At 51.4% G+C, this 16655-nt stretch overlaps 1 protein-coding gene across 1 annotated transcript; it reads left to right on the top strand.

Annotated features, from left to right (window-relative positions):
* Nucleotides 1–4220: 4220 nt before the first annotated feature.
* Nucleotides 4221–11152, top strand: LOC149341322 (uncharacterized). Its single transcript, XM_089542848.1, has 2 exons — nt 4221–7037; nt 11030–11152. Exons 1-2 carry the CDS (start codon nt 4221–4223, stop codon nt 11150–11152), a joined length of 2940 nt encoding a protein of 979 aa, XP_089398974.1.
* Nucleotides 11153–16655: the final 5503 nt, after the last annotated feature.

Here is a 16655-nt window from a genome sequence, read left to right as displayed (position 1 = left end):
GAAAGAAGAAAAAGGAAAGAAAAGACGCGCGTCGCAGCAACAACCGCGTCCGCCGAAGCGGACGCTGGCTGAAAAAACAAAGCGGCCGTAGCGGCGCTTCGTCACCACCTCCTCGACTGCGACGTTGTTGTTGCTGTTGTGACTGAGAGAAGGATGAAAAGGAAATTACACGGGCCTGCCAACTGGCTCCAGCCGAGCCACCACCGCTGCCACGTGCAGATAGAGGAGAGTTAAAAGATCAGAGGAAAGAAGAAAAAGGAAAGAAAAGACGCACGTCGCAGCAACAACTGCGTCCGCCGGAGCGGACGCTACTGAAAAAATGGCTGAGGCTTAGCTTAGGTTAAGCCTAGTCAGATGCGAAGCATATTGTCGCCGAGTTGCATATCGAGCACGCCGCTTGGCTAGACGTTCTTCACGCTCTTCATCAGTCTCTGTAGCACGCCGCAACTTTTAAGGCGAAAGCCTTTAATGTCTCATCGTTGTAAGCAGCAGGTGTCGACAGAAATGTCACGCTTTTCAATTGGTTGAAACTGTCGTGACGTCACAGTGCGCGAATTTCAAACGGGGCCCATTGTACTTTGGCTAGTAACCATGCAACGAATTGAAGGGACCATGTGGTGATGCTCCAAGGGGGACTAAGCTTAGTTAATTGCCTAATTACACAATTAGCCTAATTAACTTTTCTAGTCAGGCCATATAAATAAATAAAACCGAGTAGAAAATTGGTCGAGCTCGGGAATCGAATCCCGGTCTTCGGAGTGCGAGGCGAGCATGCTATCCACTCCGCCAGCCAGCTCGATGGTTTGGAATGAACAAAGGCGCGTCTAGAGAATACGGTGTCTTCGCTCACTCTCATCTTCCGGCCTTTCCTTCCGGCGAGGTTTAGGTGTCCACCGAGATATGAGAGACAGATACATTTCCTTTCCTCAAAAACCAATTACCGACGAGCGAGGCGTAGAACCGAATGGGCGATGGCGTTCTACGGACTCCCTGGCAGCGTTGCAAGACGCTGTCGCGTTCCACTTACAGGCGAAGCTTAACATCTTAACCGCACATCAGTGACCGCACTTTAGGTCAAAAAGTGCCCCCCCCCCCCCTGAATTTTAACGGGTGTCCACCGAGATATGTGAGACCGTTACTGCGTAATTTCTTTTCCTCAAATACAATATTCATTTTCTTCATTACGGCCCATCTTTGTCTTTCTTTGTTCACTCCCACTTCCTCCCTCCTCTACGGTGCGGTTCAGGTGTCCACCGAGATGACAGAGAATTACTGCACCATTTCCTTTCCTCAAAAAGCGTTGCGTTCAAAGGGAAACGCATCGCGCCGAACGGATGGTGGCGTTCCGTGGACTCCCTGGCAGCGCTACAACACGCTGTCGCGTTCCACTCCTAAAAGCGAAGCTTAAGCATAGTTAATTAGCAGTTAATTAGTATTAAGTCATTAATCAGTAATTAACCATTAATTGGTGATTTGTCATCACTTAGTAATTAGTACTCAATTACATGTGACGCCACCAGTGCCACAGAAGCAGTCAAAGTGGTGCGGAAAACGCTTTCGCCTCTACGCACTTTAGACAGTCAAAGTGCCCCCTGATTTTTGCTTCTCATTCCAACGAGCAGCCCTGTCTCCAGGAGGCCTACCGCGCAGCGCCGAAGAACACGGAGCTCCGCGTCGCAGTGGCGTTCGCCACCTGCGTCGCAGCAGCGTTCGCCAGCTGGGCCGCGCCGTGGACCGTGCCCGCGCGCCGTAGTTCGTCATGAAGGTCACCGTAGAAGGCATCCCAATTTCTCAAGAATTAGCAGCCAGTGATTGGTTGACAAAAGTTAACAAGCTCCGGGAAGCGCGAACAACATCAAGGCCATCCGTGCCCGATTTCCCTGGAGACAAAGCGGGACCGAGCCAAGCGTCCCAAATCACCAATGGGCTGCGTGTGAACAAGATGACAGCTGAACTCACGCCTCGGCAGCGAGGACGCCTACTAGCCAAGAAATCTGTAGCTTCGAACCAGCCTCGCTTACCCAGCAACGCTCTCAAGCTGATTGTGCGCCCACGCGGCGGACTGCTACTCTCCAAGATTACAACCTACCAACTACTGGAAGCGATCTGCACGGCTGCTCACTTCACCAGGGACGCTGTTCGTCACGAAGACCTAATACAAGCTAACCTGATTCAGAATACTTTCGCGTACTGCACCCCAGTCGTCGAAAGAGCTGAACGGGTCATGCAACTCAAAGAGATCACCGTCGACAACAAGGCGTATGAGATATCCGTCTACTGCGCTCCAGATGATAGTTCGAGCCGCGGTGTGATTCGTGGCGTCGATCTCCGACTGGATCGAAATACAATTCAAACAGAGTTACAAGACAACCGTAACCCACCCATTGTGGATTTTCGGCGGCTCGGGAACACCACCGCTGTACTCATCACGTTCGCTGAGCCCCAAGTGCCTACCTGGGTCTACTTCTGCAATAGTCGCCATAGGTGCAACTTATTCAAGAAGAAATACGAGGTGTGCTATCGCTGTGGTGAGCTCGGTCATCGAGCCGACGTTTGCGCAAGCCCAACTACTAAATGTAGAGGTTGCGGACTATCCAATCCTACCAAAGACCACACGTGCAAACCAATCTGCCGCCTGTGTGGCAAGGAACATCTCACGGGCGATAGTCGCTGCAGGGAAATCTTCAGGACTCCTTACGAAGTCAAGCGCAGGAAGTGGGAGAAAATCCAAAAAGCTGAGGCAGATAAACTCAAGTCCCAAGAGACCGCCAAGCGGGTCACGCTCCAGCACATCAGCCGATGGGACCGGCAACGCTCAGATAGCCAGCAACGGCAGCCCCGAGACCGCTCGAGTTCTTTTCCGCCACTCAAGTCTCCCGCTCCACGGATGGGGTCTCAGGATACCTCCCGAACCAGGCCCGGGCCACCTGCAGTCGTCCAGCAGACACGGGCCTCTTCTCAGCCTCTGCAACAGCCACCTGGGCTACCACCATCACTACCCGATCTACGACAACGTCATGAACCGGTGAGTACGCAGGGAGGGACTCCCACTACTCCGGACACACACAAAGCAATTATGGAACTGACAGCAGTCATCCAACAACTAATACTCAGAGTAGAGGCTCTCGAAAAGCCAACGGCCACAATCACTCCCCCGTATCCGCAGGGATCACCTGAAACAGTACCTATGGATATCGCTGCCCCCAACCCATCCGCACAAAAACGCAAAGCAACGCCCGACACTGACTCCCCCACGGATGGTTGGCAGGCGCGTTTTGTCAAAATCGAGGAAAGCTGCGCCCTCAGTCAAACTCGCATCACAGCTTTAGAAGCACACATTGAACGCTCACTCCACACAATCGGCTCACAAGTCACACGACAATTTGAGATTCTGAGCAAAACTATAGAAGCACAGGGCAAACTTCTCGCTGCTGTGGTACCCGTGGCCCCTGCGCCAACACCCGCTCCAACCCCACAGCTTTTCCAGCCTAATCATGGCGAACAGCTCGGGTAACACCACTATCTGGCAGTGGAACTGTCGCGGGTTCGCGCGTAAGCGTCCGGTCCTCGAGCAGTTCCTCACCGCGAGTGATCGCCCCGAACTAATAGTCCTACAGGAATGCGACAAGAACACGCAACTTGCCGGTTACACTACATACCTATCGGAACGAGTAAAGCCTCGATTAGCCACTCTCGTCAAACGTAATCTCACTGTCCTCCAACACAATTTAAATCCAACTTTCCCCGAACACGTCTTCTTAGAAATATTACCTCGGCCCTCGCGCAAGCGTCGCACCAGTCTGTTTGTAATTAATGTCTATAGTCCTCCCCGAGCCCGTAGGGATATTTTCGGTCCTCTTTTCCTCAAAGCCCAGCAGCTAGCGCAGGGACAACCCCTCCTCATCCTCGGTGACTTCAACGCGCATCACCGTGCTTGGGGCTACCACTACGACTCGGCTAAAGGCCGACGCCTTTGGAATGACTGGCATACGCATCAGCTGACCCTCATCACGGGCGTCTCCTACCCCACTAGACAAGGTACGGGCCTACACCGAGATACAACTCCGGATCTTGCCTTTACGACCTCCGCAGTTAAAGCTACTTGGTGCCACACTCACGAAAATTTCGGGAGTGATCACTTTGTGCTCGAGATTGTCATACATGAGCCCACCAGGCAATGTACACGGAAGGCTCAGGTGATTAACTGGGACTCTTTCCGGATGCACAGGGAACAGCATGACAAACATCCCACTATTACTAACATCAAGGCGTGGACAACCGAAATTGTCAAACAAGTGGCCGACGCCACAAAAACCGTCGAGTTAGAGGACACAGTTCCCCACTGCGACCGCTACTACGCCCATCTATGGGAGCGCAAGAAGTCGCTCGAAGCTCTACTTGCCACTCGGAAATGGGACCGCGATATCCGACGTAGACTGGCGCGCGCACACACGAATATCGAGAACTATGCAATCGAACTCACTCGACAGAGCTGGCACAACATTTGTGACCAGATGAACAAGACTCCAAACACTCGTAACACGTGGAACCTCCTTCGACATTTACTCGACCCAGCTGGAGGCAAACTCCAAACACGCCAACAGCTCGAGCGAATCTTCCACCAGTATCCTGGCACGCCAGACGAGCTCAAACAAGAGCTTATAAATACTTACATCCGCCCCGAACCAGCAACCAACCTCCCCTTCTATCAGGGCGCTGACAATCCCGGCCTAGACGCTCCAATCACTCTTGCGGAGGTCCGAGCAGAACTAAATCGCCTCAAGACGACTTCAGCGGCCGGTCCCGACCACATTTCAAATAAAATGCTTAGGAACCTGGACGACGCATCCATTCATGCTCTTACCGACTATCTTCAAGAATGTTGGGCCAGCGGTACCATCCCTCAGGAGTGGAAATGCGCGAATCTAGTCCTCATCCCTAAGCCGGGAAAACCACCAACCTTGGCCAACCTCCGCCCCATCTCTCTCACGTCCTGCGTTGGGAAGCTGATGGAACACGTTATCCACACCAGACTCTTTAGATACCTCGAGGACAACCATCTACTACCAGACACAATGTTCGGCTTCCGCCCTCATTTAGCGGCCACGGACATTATGCTTCTTCTCCATCATCAGGTGGTCATGAAACGTACACTAGACACGAAAGTCATCGTCGGCCTCGATGTTCCCAAGGCATTCGACAACGTCCTTCATGAAGCGATCCTTCAACAACTTCAGGCTCTCGGTGTCGGACATCGCACGCATGCGTACGTCCGAGATTTCCTCTCCGACCGCACAGTACAACTAAACACCGGCACGGCAGATCCTTCCATCATCTCTCCGGGAAACCGCGGCACGCCCCAGGGCTCCGTGCTTTCGCCGATGCTTTTTAACGTTGCACTAATAGGCCTTCCCAAGCTACTCGCCGACATCCCTCACCTGCACCACAGCATTTATGCTGACGACCTCACACTTTGGATCACGCACGGCAGTGACGGCCAGATAGAGGAGACTCTACAGACCGCAATCAAACGGATCGGAGATTACCTCATTACAATTGGCCTCACCTGCTCGGCGACAAAGTCAGAGTATATAATCATCCCGTCCCCGGGACGACGCCCTCCAAGCATACATCCTGAGATCAACCTCCAGGTGCAAGGTAACCCGATCCCTCGTACAGATCACATCAGGATCTTGGGCTTACACCTACAGGCCAACGGTAGCAACAACACCACGCTCCAACGCATCGACCAGTCGGTGGTACAGATCGGACGCCTCCTTAAGCGAGTTTCCAATAAGCATCATGGTATGCAAGAGTCCAACCTCCTGCGCCTCGTTCAAGCCTTCATCTGCTCCCGCATCACCTACTCTGCACCCTACCTACGTCTCACTCGTGCCGAGAGCGAACGGCTAGAGGCGTCACTCCGAAAAGCGTACAAGACGGCCTTGGGCCTTCCCATGTCCACAGCTACGCATAAGCTCATGGCTCTCGGAATCTCCAATACCGTGAGCGAACTTATTGAAGCAACCCTCACTGCCCAATACGAGCGGCTCTCACTCACACACGCTGGCCGAGCGGTACTGCAGCAAGTTGGGATCTCCCCGCCGAGAGCGGCCCCAAGTTATGCTGAACTTACCCCGGAATATCGCCAAAATCTCCGCATCCCTCCCATTCCCAAACGGATGCACCCGGAACACCATGCCGAGAGACGGGCCGACTGTGCACGTCAATTCGAGAAACGCTTCAGCGGACGTCCGGACGTCACGTATACGGACGCCTCTTACCATCCCTCGAAGCCAGCGACGGTGGCGGTAGCTCTCGCCCCTCACCGCAGCTGGTACACAGCCTGCAGCATTCGCAATGCAGAAACAGTCACCGCAGCAGAGGAGGTTGCCATTGCGCTAGCGCTAGCTGACCCTAATACCAAAGTCGTCATCAGTGATTCTCAACAGGCTATCCGCAACTACGATGCTGGCCGTATCTCTTGCCAGGCGTCACACATTCTCCTTTCTACTGCACCCTCTTCCAACTCTCGCTTACTTCTTTGGGCCCCAGCCCACGAGTCGCTCAGCGGAAACGCACAGGCGCACACACTCGCCCGAGATCTCAGCTGCCGAGCAGAGTGTGTGATCGGCCTCCCTGCTTCCTCTGACACTAATATCTCACGCGCTTCTCTACTCACCACTTACACGGACATACTACAGCACTACCGGCTCGAAAGATGTCTCTATCCTTCCGCACACCGTGATCTAACAAGACGCGAGGCCGTCCAATGGCGCAAACTACAAACTGGCAGTTTTCCATACCCCCTCTTATACAGCAAGATCTTTCCGCAACAGATAGACCCCATGTGCAAACACTGCTCAACTCCAGCCACTCTCATACACATGGTGTGGACTTGTACACATCACAACACAAACAACCCAAACACCCCAGAGACGTGGGAGTCTCTCCTGCGTACTTCCGAGACGGCAGACCAACGCCGGCTTATCCAGCGCGCGGTGGAGGCCGCGACCTCCTCTAAGCCAGCGCAACCGGTCCTTGGACTCGTCCCCTGTTTTGGGAGAATAAAAGAAATCACCACCACCACCCTGTCTCCAGGAGGCATCTCTATCCCGTGTACGCCTAGCAGAGGCAGGTGCACCCCCTTGTATAGACGCTTTACAGCGGCGTATCATGGGGGCTGCCATCTTTGATCACGTGATCACGCCGCCATTACTCGCCTCCTGACCGCTCGGCGCGCGCCTCGTCGCGACGGCTGCTGCGTCGGATGGTTCGGCTCCGACAGGCAGTGTTTCGGCTGATACGGTTGTAAAGGAGTGGAAGACGATACTGTGGTTGATCCGAAGCTTCGAAGGACATGTGAAAACCCTAATTTTATCACTTTAGGCGTGAAAACGGGATCGGGCTTCATGTCGCGAAGAGCCGCTGAGCTCTCCGCCTGTTCGAGGCAACGGGTGGATCGCCTGAATGCAGCTGAAGGCTTTGCTTAATATTTTTTATTGTTATTATCTAAAACAGCAAGGTTTAATGACCCTGCGGCTGCGCAGGTCGTTGTCGTATTGTGCACATGCATGCGGATACTGCTCTAAAACGCTCACATGCACATCGTACTCATTTGTTTACAACTTGTTAAAGGTGCTTAGGAAGCCTAAAATATTTTCTGTTGGTTTGCTAAACAAAGGAAGGCGACAAAAATAAATAAACAAACAAATGTTACCAATCATGTAAGCAGTACCATTTTTTTTATTTTATTTTTTCATTTTTGTTCCTTTCCCTATTTTACTTTTTTATTTCTTTTATTTTATTTATGAAACCCATGCATTCACTAGATGCGCCTTTATTCGTGCTGAAATTTTAGCTTTCGTGGCGGAGTGGTAGCGTCTCCATTTCAAACGCCAAAGGCTCTGATTCGATGCCCAGCCTTCGACACAGTTTTATTGCGAAAGCAATACTACGCTAGGTTTTGAGCCGTCAGCGTGGTACCGGCGCTGTCTGTCTCCCCAATTTTAACCCCACAACATATATAGGAGAGCCCGAGAGAATATATACGCGATAATACGCCCCGATAATGCTTTGCCGATTACCGAAACGTCCAATCTCGCAGTGATGTCTCATATTAACGGCAATAATTTATCCACCAATGAAGCAACGATAGTGCGGACGTGTTATCACCGAAAGTACAGAGTGGTGGGCCTCAGTGCTGATGTCTGTGTCGGCCTTATCTCTAAATGGTTTTCACTGCTCTCTTAAAAAGAGGAGGCATGTAAAATCTTTTGAGTCGGGGCAATGCTAGCAGCTATCGTACTTTGAGAAGCTTCGAAAGCGGCTGTAAAGAAAGGCTTTCCACACTGACATCCTTTGTGTTGTTTTCTCCCTTTCTTTTCCGCCTTTGTGGCTGGGTTTGCGCCTTGGCCAGACCATGCGTTTAATTTAGCCAAAATGATCCTGAACTTCTATAATTTCCCTGATAATACTCCGAAATTCCCCCAAAACTCATGAAAATTCCCGTTTACCTATAGGCCCAATATCAGCCGTACAGTTTACTGAAAAAGGAAAAATTCCCGGAATGGAGCATCCCTCTTGATTCATTCCGCTATACTGAACACGGTGGGAGCGAACAGTTTTGCCTTCCAGCTCTCTAATAAAGGTCAAGGTATGCTCAGCAAGCCTCGAAGTAGATTTCGACACCTAAAAAGCGCAGAATGCTTACGGTTGGCAAGGGAAGCAGATTCCCACATAAAAAAAAAAAAGCGGAGTTTCTGAGGTTAAAATGTCCTCCCGCAGCTTAGGGTGCGACATCCGCTGTCGCGGTTGAAATCTCTTGCCATTGTTAACCACACGAACTCCTTTGCCGCGGAGAAAAAAGGTGACCGCAAATATTGTCACGTACTGGTGACTGCAGTACGGCGAACAGGAAAACAGCGAGAACGTCTTCGAAACGAAACTCTTTATTCGGGCTGACTTGCGCCCGCAAAGAACTGAATCACTCGGCGGCGGCGTAGCCACAAGCGTGCTCGGCGGTCGTCGAACAGAATGCCCGCCGCTGTCGGCCGTGCTCTTTTTAAAGCCGATAGCGAATCTTCGAGATAAAGCTTTAGAAGTTACTAGAACATTCTGGCACAAACTAGAGTCGGCTCCGTCCGGATGCGATCCATCGAGATAATTCTAGGCGCGTCTTGCGTCACAAACGAAGCGATAAAGCGGCGTGCCGGCAGCCTTGAAGCATGAACAAATAAACACAACAAACAAACGCTACAAAGACTCGCGGCAATATTCTGAACTTGAAAGGAGTGAAAATCTACCCCTTGGTACAGCGGACAATATAGTGCTCTATTAGGGAGTGCGATATTAGGGGACAAGCCGTATACTCCCACGGAAAAGGGTGTTTAGTGTGTATCTGCCATGCGCCCCGCATTTGATAATATGTATATCAGAGCCTGCAACGCACATAGATCACAAGCCATCCGCTTTGATGTCACAGGACGTAGTGACCAATATCGGAAATGCAAAGGAACGTATCGCGACAAATGCCTATAAAAATTAGGAGTCACTTTGGCGACTAAAGTGGTGCAAGGCGAAAGCCTGAGTACAGCATTCTGCCACGAATGTGGTTGTGAATGATGATTCAAGTGCTACCAGCGAATGACGCGTCCATTGACTGTCTGCGTGTGTTACTGACGTGTGGTTAACATGTTAAGCTTCGCCTGTAAGAGTGGAACGCGACAGGAATTGTATCTCTCTCGCATATCTGGGTAGACACCTGCACCTCGCCGTAAGGGAAAGGGGGAAGATGGGAGTGAACGAAGACGCCGTATTAGCTAGACGCGCCTTTGTTCATTCCAAACCATTCAGCTGGCATTACGGAGTGGCTAGCGTGCTCGTATCGCACTCCGGAGACCCTGGTTCGATTCCCCAACTCGACCAATTTCATTCTCGGTTTTATTGATTTATGCGGTCTAACTAGAAAGGTTAATTAGGCTATTTCGTATTTATATCGTTGTATTTTTATCCATCGTGTTCTGTCATTCACCTGTCAAATGTTGGAACTGTCTAGGATGTTCGACACAACGTATATGAAACGAGCTACGTCGAACTGAGTGGGGAAGTGCGTGGTGGTGGAGCGAACGCGGCTTCGTACTTATCTGTTGTTTCAGCAGCGTCTCCTTCCGCGGACGCTGTTGTCGCTGCGACGCGCGTCTTTCTTTCTTTTCTTTTCTTTTCCTCTGTCTTCTGACCTCTTCAGTCTCCTCTATCTTAATTAGGCTAATTGATTAATTAACCAATTAACTAAACAAGTACAATTGTTCCCATTTGAAATTCGCGCACTATGACGTCACGAGCATTTCGACCAATTGAAAAGCGTGACATTTTCTGTCGACAACTCCTGCTTACAACGATGAGGCATTAAAGGCTTCCGCCTTAAAATACGGTTGCAGGAGGCGTTCGGCGAGGGCCGCGTCATCAGCAGAGCAGTGCGCGGTTGACACCAGGCGCCTCTAGTGGCTGCACAGCTCAGTGCCGCGCGGCGCCTACGTCACGTGACGTCGCGAGAGGAGCACGACAGACGTGGGTGGGGTCTTTCATGTCGCCGTGAATTTCACGCTCAGCTTTTCTGAGACAGTGGCCTGTGACCTTAAAGAAATGCTCACCCTTCAGCAGATGTCTGCGCGCGGGGCGAAAAAGGAATGCCTCATACACAACACCTCGCTCCCTGTTCGTTGTTATGCCACTCGAATATTTGAAGACGATGAAAGCTGCGCATTTTGTTACAAGTGCTACTAAGTTGCTGAGCTGCGTGCAATTACACATGCGCAGAGAACTGTTTTTAATTGTTATATCTTCCTGGTCGCGCTTGCTTCGCAAGCGATTCGCGGAGCTGATTTTTGTGCCCTCCAGGTTTCGAACAGGTCGTTACAGAGAAGATATCAACACAATAAAAGCTGCTTCCGTGAAAACGGCAAGAGAGAAAAGACACCGGAAATCCGATGTTTCCATTTAATGGTTCTAAAACTTTTTCCGCTCCCAGGCCAGGTTACAATACGTTCGCTTCGCATTCCTGGAGATGGAATACGTAACCATGAACGCCGGCGGTGACATACGGCGGGCCGAATCGCAATCTGTTGGGTGCATGGAGTTTCAATGTATATGAAGCTGACTGGGTGTTGCGGGGTAATGTGACCAGCGGTTCGCCACGGTTTTGGCTCGGTCGTGTAAATACGACAGACGGACGAATCGATCATCAATCGATAGATAGATTAGACGGACGGACAGACAGACAGACAGACAGACAGACAGACAGACAGACAGACAGACAGACAGACAGACAGACAGACAGACAGACAGACGGACGGACGGACGGACGGACGGACGGACGGACAGACGGACGGACGGACAGACGGACGGACAGACGGACAGACAGACACAGACACAGACAGACACAGACACAGACACAGACACAGACACAGACAGACACAGACAGACACAGACAGACACAGACAGACACAGACAGACACAGACACAGACAGACACAGACAGACAGACAGACAGACGGACGGACGGACGGACGGACGGACGGACGGACGGACAGACAGACAGACAGACAGACAGACAGACAGACAGACACGTGATTATGAAAGCAGAAGGCTGAACGCAAACGCGTGAAGGAAGCGTCACTAGAAGCCGATTCTGTCTCGCCACGTCACGGCCTTGTACCGTGCGCGGTCTTTCAAGAAATCAAGGCGCCAAACAGTTCAGAGCGAAACGGAACTTTCATGCGTTTATCCTGAAGCTCGTTCTGTAGTGCAGCACATCGAATGCACTTCCCCCTTTGAGATGACCGAGCACTATCTAGCAGTTGCCGAGCCAAATGATTCGGCTTTTAGCCCCATAAAGCTAGCGCAACGCTCTTCAGGTCGCGCCGGGTAAATGTCGCGTCGCCGCCGCGGGGATGCCACGCGATCGCGCGAGGCCCAGAAGCCATCTGCCGCGGCGCCCCGCTGGGAGCGTGCGCGCCTCGCTGAAGAGCCGCGCACCCGCTGTTGATTTATCGGCGAACTTGAAGCGCGCCTGTGTGGCTAGCTCAAAGGTCGCCGCTGTCGTCACTCTCCGCCGCTCGTTCGCGCAGCTCCTCTGGCGCCACCGAGACTTGACAATAAAACGGCGGAACGCGGCTCAATACCTGGGCTAAGCTTATAAGGTGTTATAGCAGACCGGAAACCCTCTTCCGGCACGGTACATGGTGTTAGGGTTCGGTGCCAACTGCTCCTGCGCGAATGTATGCTACGCATGTGCGCTGGCTCTTGCAATGAGCACCGTAGCCCCTGATCCTGATTCGATTCCTCATAATGTCCTAACACTCATAGTAAAAAAAAAAGAGAAAAAAAAACTGAGGAAAGAACGCGACGTCATGTGGGCTGGCTTTCGCAAGCCCAGCTCTTTCGTAGACATTCCCTTCCCTCTTTCTCTCTGGGGCGCTAAATCACACCTCCGTAACTTCCGGGACTCGATACTGGACAATAAAGCCTACTACAAGCCACCACATGGAGCTGACTGTCTCCCCTTTATTTTTTATGACTAGGCTCCAAACTGTCACGTGACGCTCCATCCTGAACAGTTTTTTCCCCCTGCTCAGCGCAAACCATTTCCCTGCCTAGGCACCTATACGCGTGCAATGTCTATGCCCTGACGATGTTCATACAGCCTTTATCAGAAGTTTAGAGTTCAATGGGTTTACTTCTGGTTCATGTTGGTTGGCTTCTTACGCGCCTCCAGTGTTACAAATCTCTGGAACGTGTACGGAACTCTCGTCCTAACATCTCCGAAAGTTAGGACTTACTTCCATGCATGCTACAGGAGCCCCTCCACACGGCTTAGGAGCAAACCCCTTGGGTTGTTTACTTGTGACAAAGGCTGTATTAGTGCTGCCCAGGCACTGCTCACCGCATTATGCACAACACCAAGCCCCGTATTGCTGGAAGAGCAGGACCGCTCCACATGCTCTACTACGCCCAATGCAATGACTTGGTGGCTCATATCACCCAAATGTTGGGTACAGCACACTGCACTCACCACTCGATTACTTAATTCCAAGACTGGGGCCTGGGACGTCACCTGGAGTTTCACCGATAGTCCTTCAGGGCCCTTTTGAACGACTCTAGTTTTTCTTTCTCCCCAGCATAAACGAAGGGCTGGGTTGGACGGTAGCGATATGCAGTGGGCCACGACTCGGTATTGCTTACCGCTGCTTCCTTGTCGTTCACCGTGACAATGAGTTAAGCTCAGCTGAGTAGGACGACGGCCACATGAAGTGGTTTGAATTCTCTGCTTAGCTACAGCGCAAGCCAGTTATTACGCCAGGGCAATGTGTGCTGTTTAATGCAGCTAAACCATTCGGTCGATCTGCGACCTCGCGGGTTCGCTGACTGGCTGGGCAAAGTGAACAGAAGGCTTCCACTGCGTCAAGCGATGCGTCACAGAGACCATTCTAGCCCTCAGTTTTGTCTATAATGGCACTAGTCGCTCAAGCACCAATAAACTCAACACAACATCCGCATCATCTGTGATTCGCTTGACTGTCCTGAAGCCGACGAAGAAGCAGGCGATGACTCAGCCAAGACTGGTTGATTGCGTACAGGCTATGGGGACATGATTTTCGTTAGTTGGTTATTTACGGAATACGCCGTGTGTCGGGGCATGCATTGGGCAGGTTGCGCGGTGATACCTGAAAATTTTCAAGCCTTACAGAGACTGACGACGTTGGGAGATCAAAGATTGCCTTCGAGATAGCAACTGATGAGATCCTTGACAACGCAGGTGGGTGTTGAGTCATTTCGACCCTTAAACATATCGGGGGGAAACAAGCTCATCAATACCGTCGTTGTCGGTACATTGTCGAGAAGGTTCGTCGTGAGTAGGGATCTGAAAACAATGCTGCAGCGAGATTCAGATAATGTTTCTGTTCCCCATAACTCTGTCAGACGTCGAGGCTTGCAATGGTTGCAACAAGTGCTTGACTCCATCTCGCCCTCTCGAAAGTAGTGGCGGTGAAGGGCTAAGGGAAGTTCGAACAGAGCAATCCGCCTGGAATGTGGCAGAGACAAAAGGTGTCGCTTCGTCAAGGGCTACACGGACAAAAAATTTACCCTCCATCTGTACGTGCTTGTCTTAAAGCTGCCACCAAGGAAAGAACAACAAAACAAATAGCAACGAAAAAATTGGAGGTTAGACTTAAGTTCCGCCTTGAGGGTATGACGCGATAGCGTATTATGTTAATTCTCATATATGCGGAAGGTCATTCTCTACTTTACATTCATAGATCCCGCGGAGTCCGCAAGCGCTTCCTGGCGCAGTTGAACAGCGGTTGAGCAGTAGGCCACTGCCCTGCGATGGCAGGTGCTCTCAGCGGTGGGCCTTGTGCGGCCCGGGTTGCTCTTCCCGATCGACCAATCAGTAATTTAACTGCCACCTGCGACGGTGGGCAGTTTTCTCTCTATCCGGTGGACAGGCTGTGATGACGCCGCATGGTCACGTGACCTAAGTCGCCCACCTGCCTCCTAGGTCGCTCTCTCTGCACCACCTACCAGAGTCATGCTCATGAATCTGCCGACGCTGACACCGGCAACGCCGACGCCGGTTTTCTGGACAACGGAGCCTTTAACGTCATCGCGGTAGTGACAAATGCCACAGTGTTTTACGTGCTGCATCGTCGTAGTGCGGGTTCAGTTTTATTCATGTATTCCTGCCTTCGTGTCTCGTCTTCAGCATTTTCTAGTCCCCGGCGCAAACGGCGCAAACTCCTTCTACCAAGCAACGTCACTCTGTCTTGATGGCTTCTTTTGTTCAAGCAATTAAGCAATAGGGAGGCTTCCCGCAGTTTACGGCTAAGTTCCCGCCGCTGCCGTAGCTTGTCTGTGTTAAACAAAATTCAATGACGTCACCACTTACAAATGAAAGTGACTCGGGTTCTTTCTACTGAGGAAGCATGAAAAGTCGTTCTTTTTTTTTTTTACGTCTCACTTTCGTGTAAACGACGTCTTCAGCACAAAGGACAAAGCCAGAGGAAGTGAGTCAATCCTGGAGGCAAGCTAGCTAGGCTAGCATAGTACCCTATCTCTCGATGGCACCTCACTGGTGTTCTGTGGTCTAACGCACAAGAATGACAGGGGTTTTAGCGTATACCGAGGCCACTAAGGCTGTGAACGGCGCCGTAATGAAGGGCTCCAGATTAATTCGGATCACCTGGGGTTCGTTAACATGTGCTGGCATCGCACAGCAGACGGGTGTTTTTGTATTTCGCCTTCATCGAAAGACGGCCGTCGCGGCCAGGGTCAACAAAGGATCAGCAGCCTACCAGAAAAGTGACAGCCACCGCGGCGGGTTATAAACAACGCGAAAGATTCCGACATTACCAGTACCATGACAGCTTTCTCCAGCATAGTCCAGAATATAACAGCATGCCGCCGTGGGTCATTTCATCATTATCATCATCAGCCTGACGCCCACTGCAGGGCAAAGGCCTCCCCCATGTCTCTCCAATCAACTCTGTCCTTTGCCAGCTGCAGCCACCGTATCCCCACAAACTCCTTAATCTCGTCCGCCCACCTAACTTTCTGGCACCCCCTGCTACGCTTGCCATCTCTTGGAATCCACTCCATTACCCTTAAGGACCAGTGGGTATCTTGCCTTCGCATTACATGCCCTGCCCAGGCCAATTTCTTCCTCTTGATTTCGACTAGGATGTCATTAATCCGCGTTTGTTCCCTCACCCACTCTACCCGCTTGCGGTCTGTTAACCTTACACCTATCATTTTTCTTTCCATAGCTTGCTGCGTTGCACTTAACTTAAGCTGAACCCTTTTCGTTAGCCCCCACGTTTCTGCCCCGTAGGTGAGTACCAGTAAGATACAGCTGTTATACACTTTGCTCTAGCGGGATATTGTTAAACTGCCATTTATGATCTGAAAGAGCCTGCCATATGCGCTCCAACCCATTCTTATTCTTCTAGTCATTTCCCCCTCATGATCCGGATCAGCAGCCAATACCTGCCCTATGTACATGTATTCCCTTACCACTTCCATTACCTCGCTACCAATTGTGAACTGCTATTCCCTTACGAGACTGTAATTTACTCATGTGCGATCCCCTACAAGTAACAACGTCGTATTCGCAATGGTCGAATAGTTGTTGAACAACCATGCTAAATGAGAAACTCCGCAGAACGGGAATAACATTTCTTTGAAGCACCTTACGGAGTTAAACGCGCGCACACAACGGCGAACGTTGCGCGCAGGTCCCCCTCGTTCGAATAATACGTTTTGTCTCAAACCGTTCGCCGCCGAACGACCTTCATAACAAGAGTGTAAACGGCGCTCGCGCACTTGTATAGAAATGGAGAGGGCAAAATAGAAGCCACGGTCGCCTATGTAACAATCGGCGACACAGCACGCGCCGCAACATCTATGCACTCGTTGCAGTGACCAGCGCGGCCGCACACTTCCTCGATGAAATCGCAATCGCGGCCACTCTCTTATCGACAGCGTGGAGGGTCCTAATCAGGTAGCAAAAATAAAATAGAAAGAGAGAAATGGAGGAGGAGGAGGGGTGAGTGAGTTGTGGAAGAAGCGCGGCGTTGAGACCGCGTGGCAGGTGTCGCT

This window comes from Amblyomma mixtum, chromosome 5 (assembly GCF_055824585.1).
Source record: "Amblyomma mixtum isolate Tamu chromosome 5, ASM5582458v1, whole genome shotgun sequence".
Classification (NCBI taxonomy): domain Eukaryota; kingdom Metazoa; phylum Arthropoda; class Arachnida; order Ixodida; family Ixodidae; genus Amblyomma; species Amblyomma mixtum.
This window is presented reverse-complemented; position numbering and strand designations above follow the sequence as displayed.

Coding starts and splice junctions, on each gene's coding strand:
- LOC149341322 (XM_089542848.1), top strand. CDS start 4,221: ATGCACAGGGAACAGCATGACAAACATCCCACTATTACTAACATCAAG. Junction 7,038..11,029: donor CCTCTAAGCCAGCGCAACCG/GTCCTTGGACTC, acceptor TTCCGCTCCCAG/GCCAGGTTACAATACGTTCG.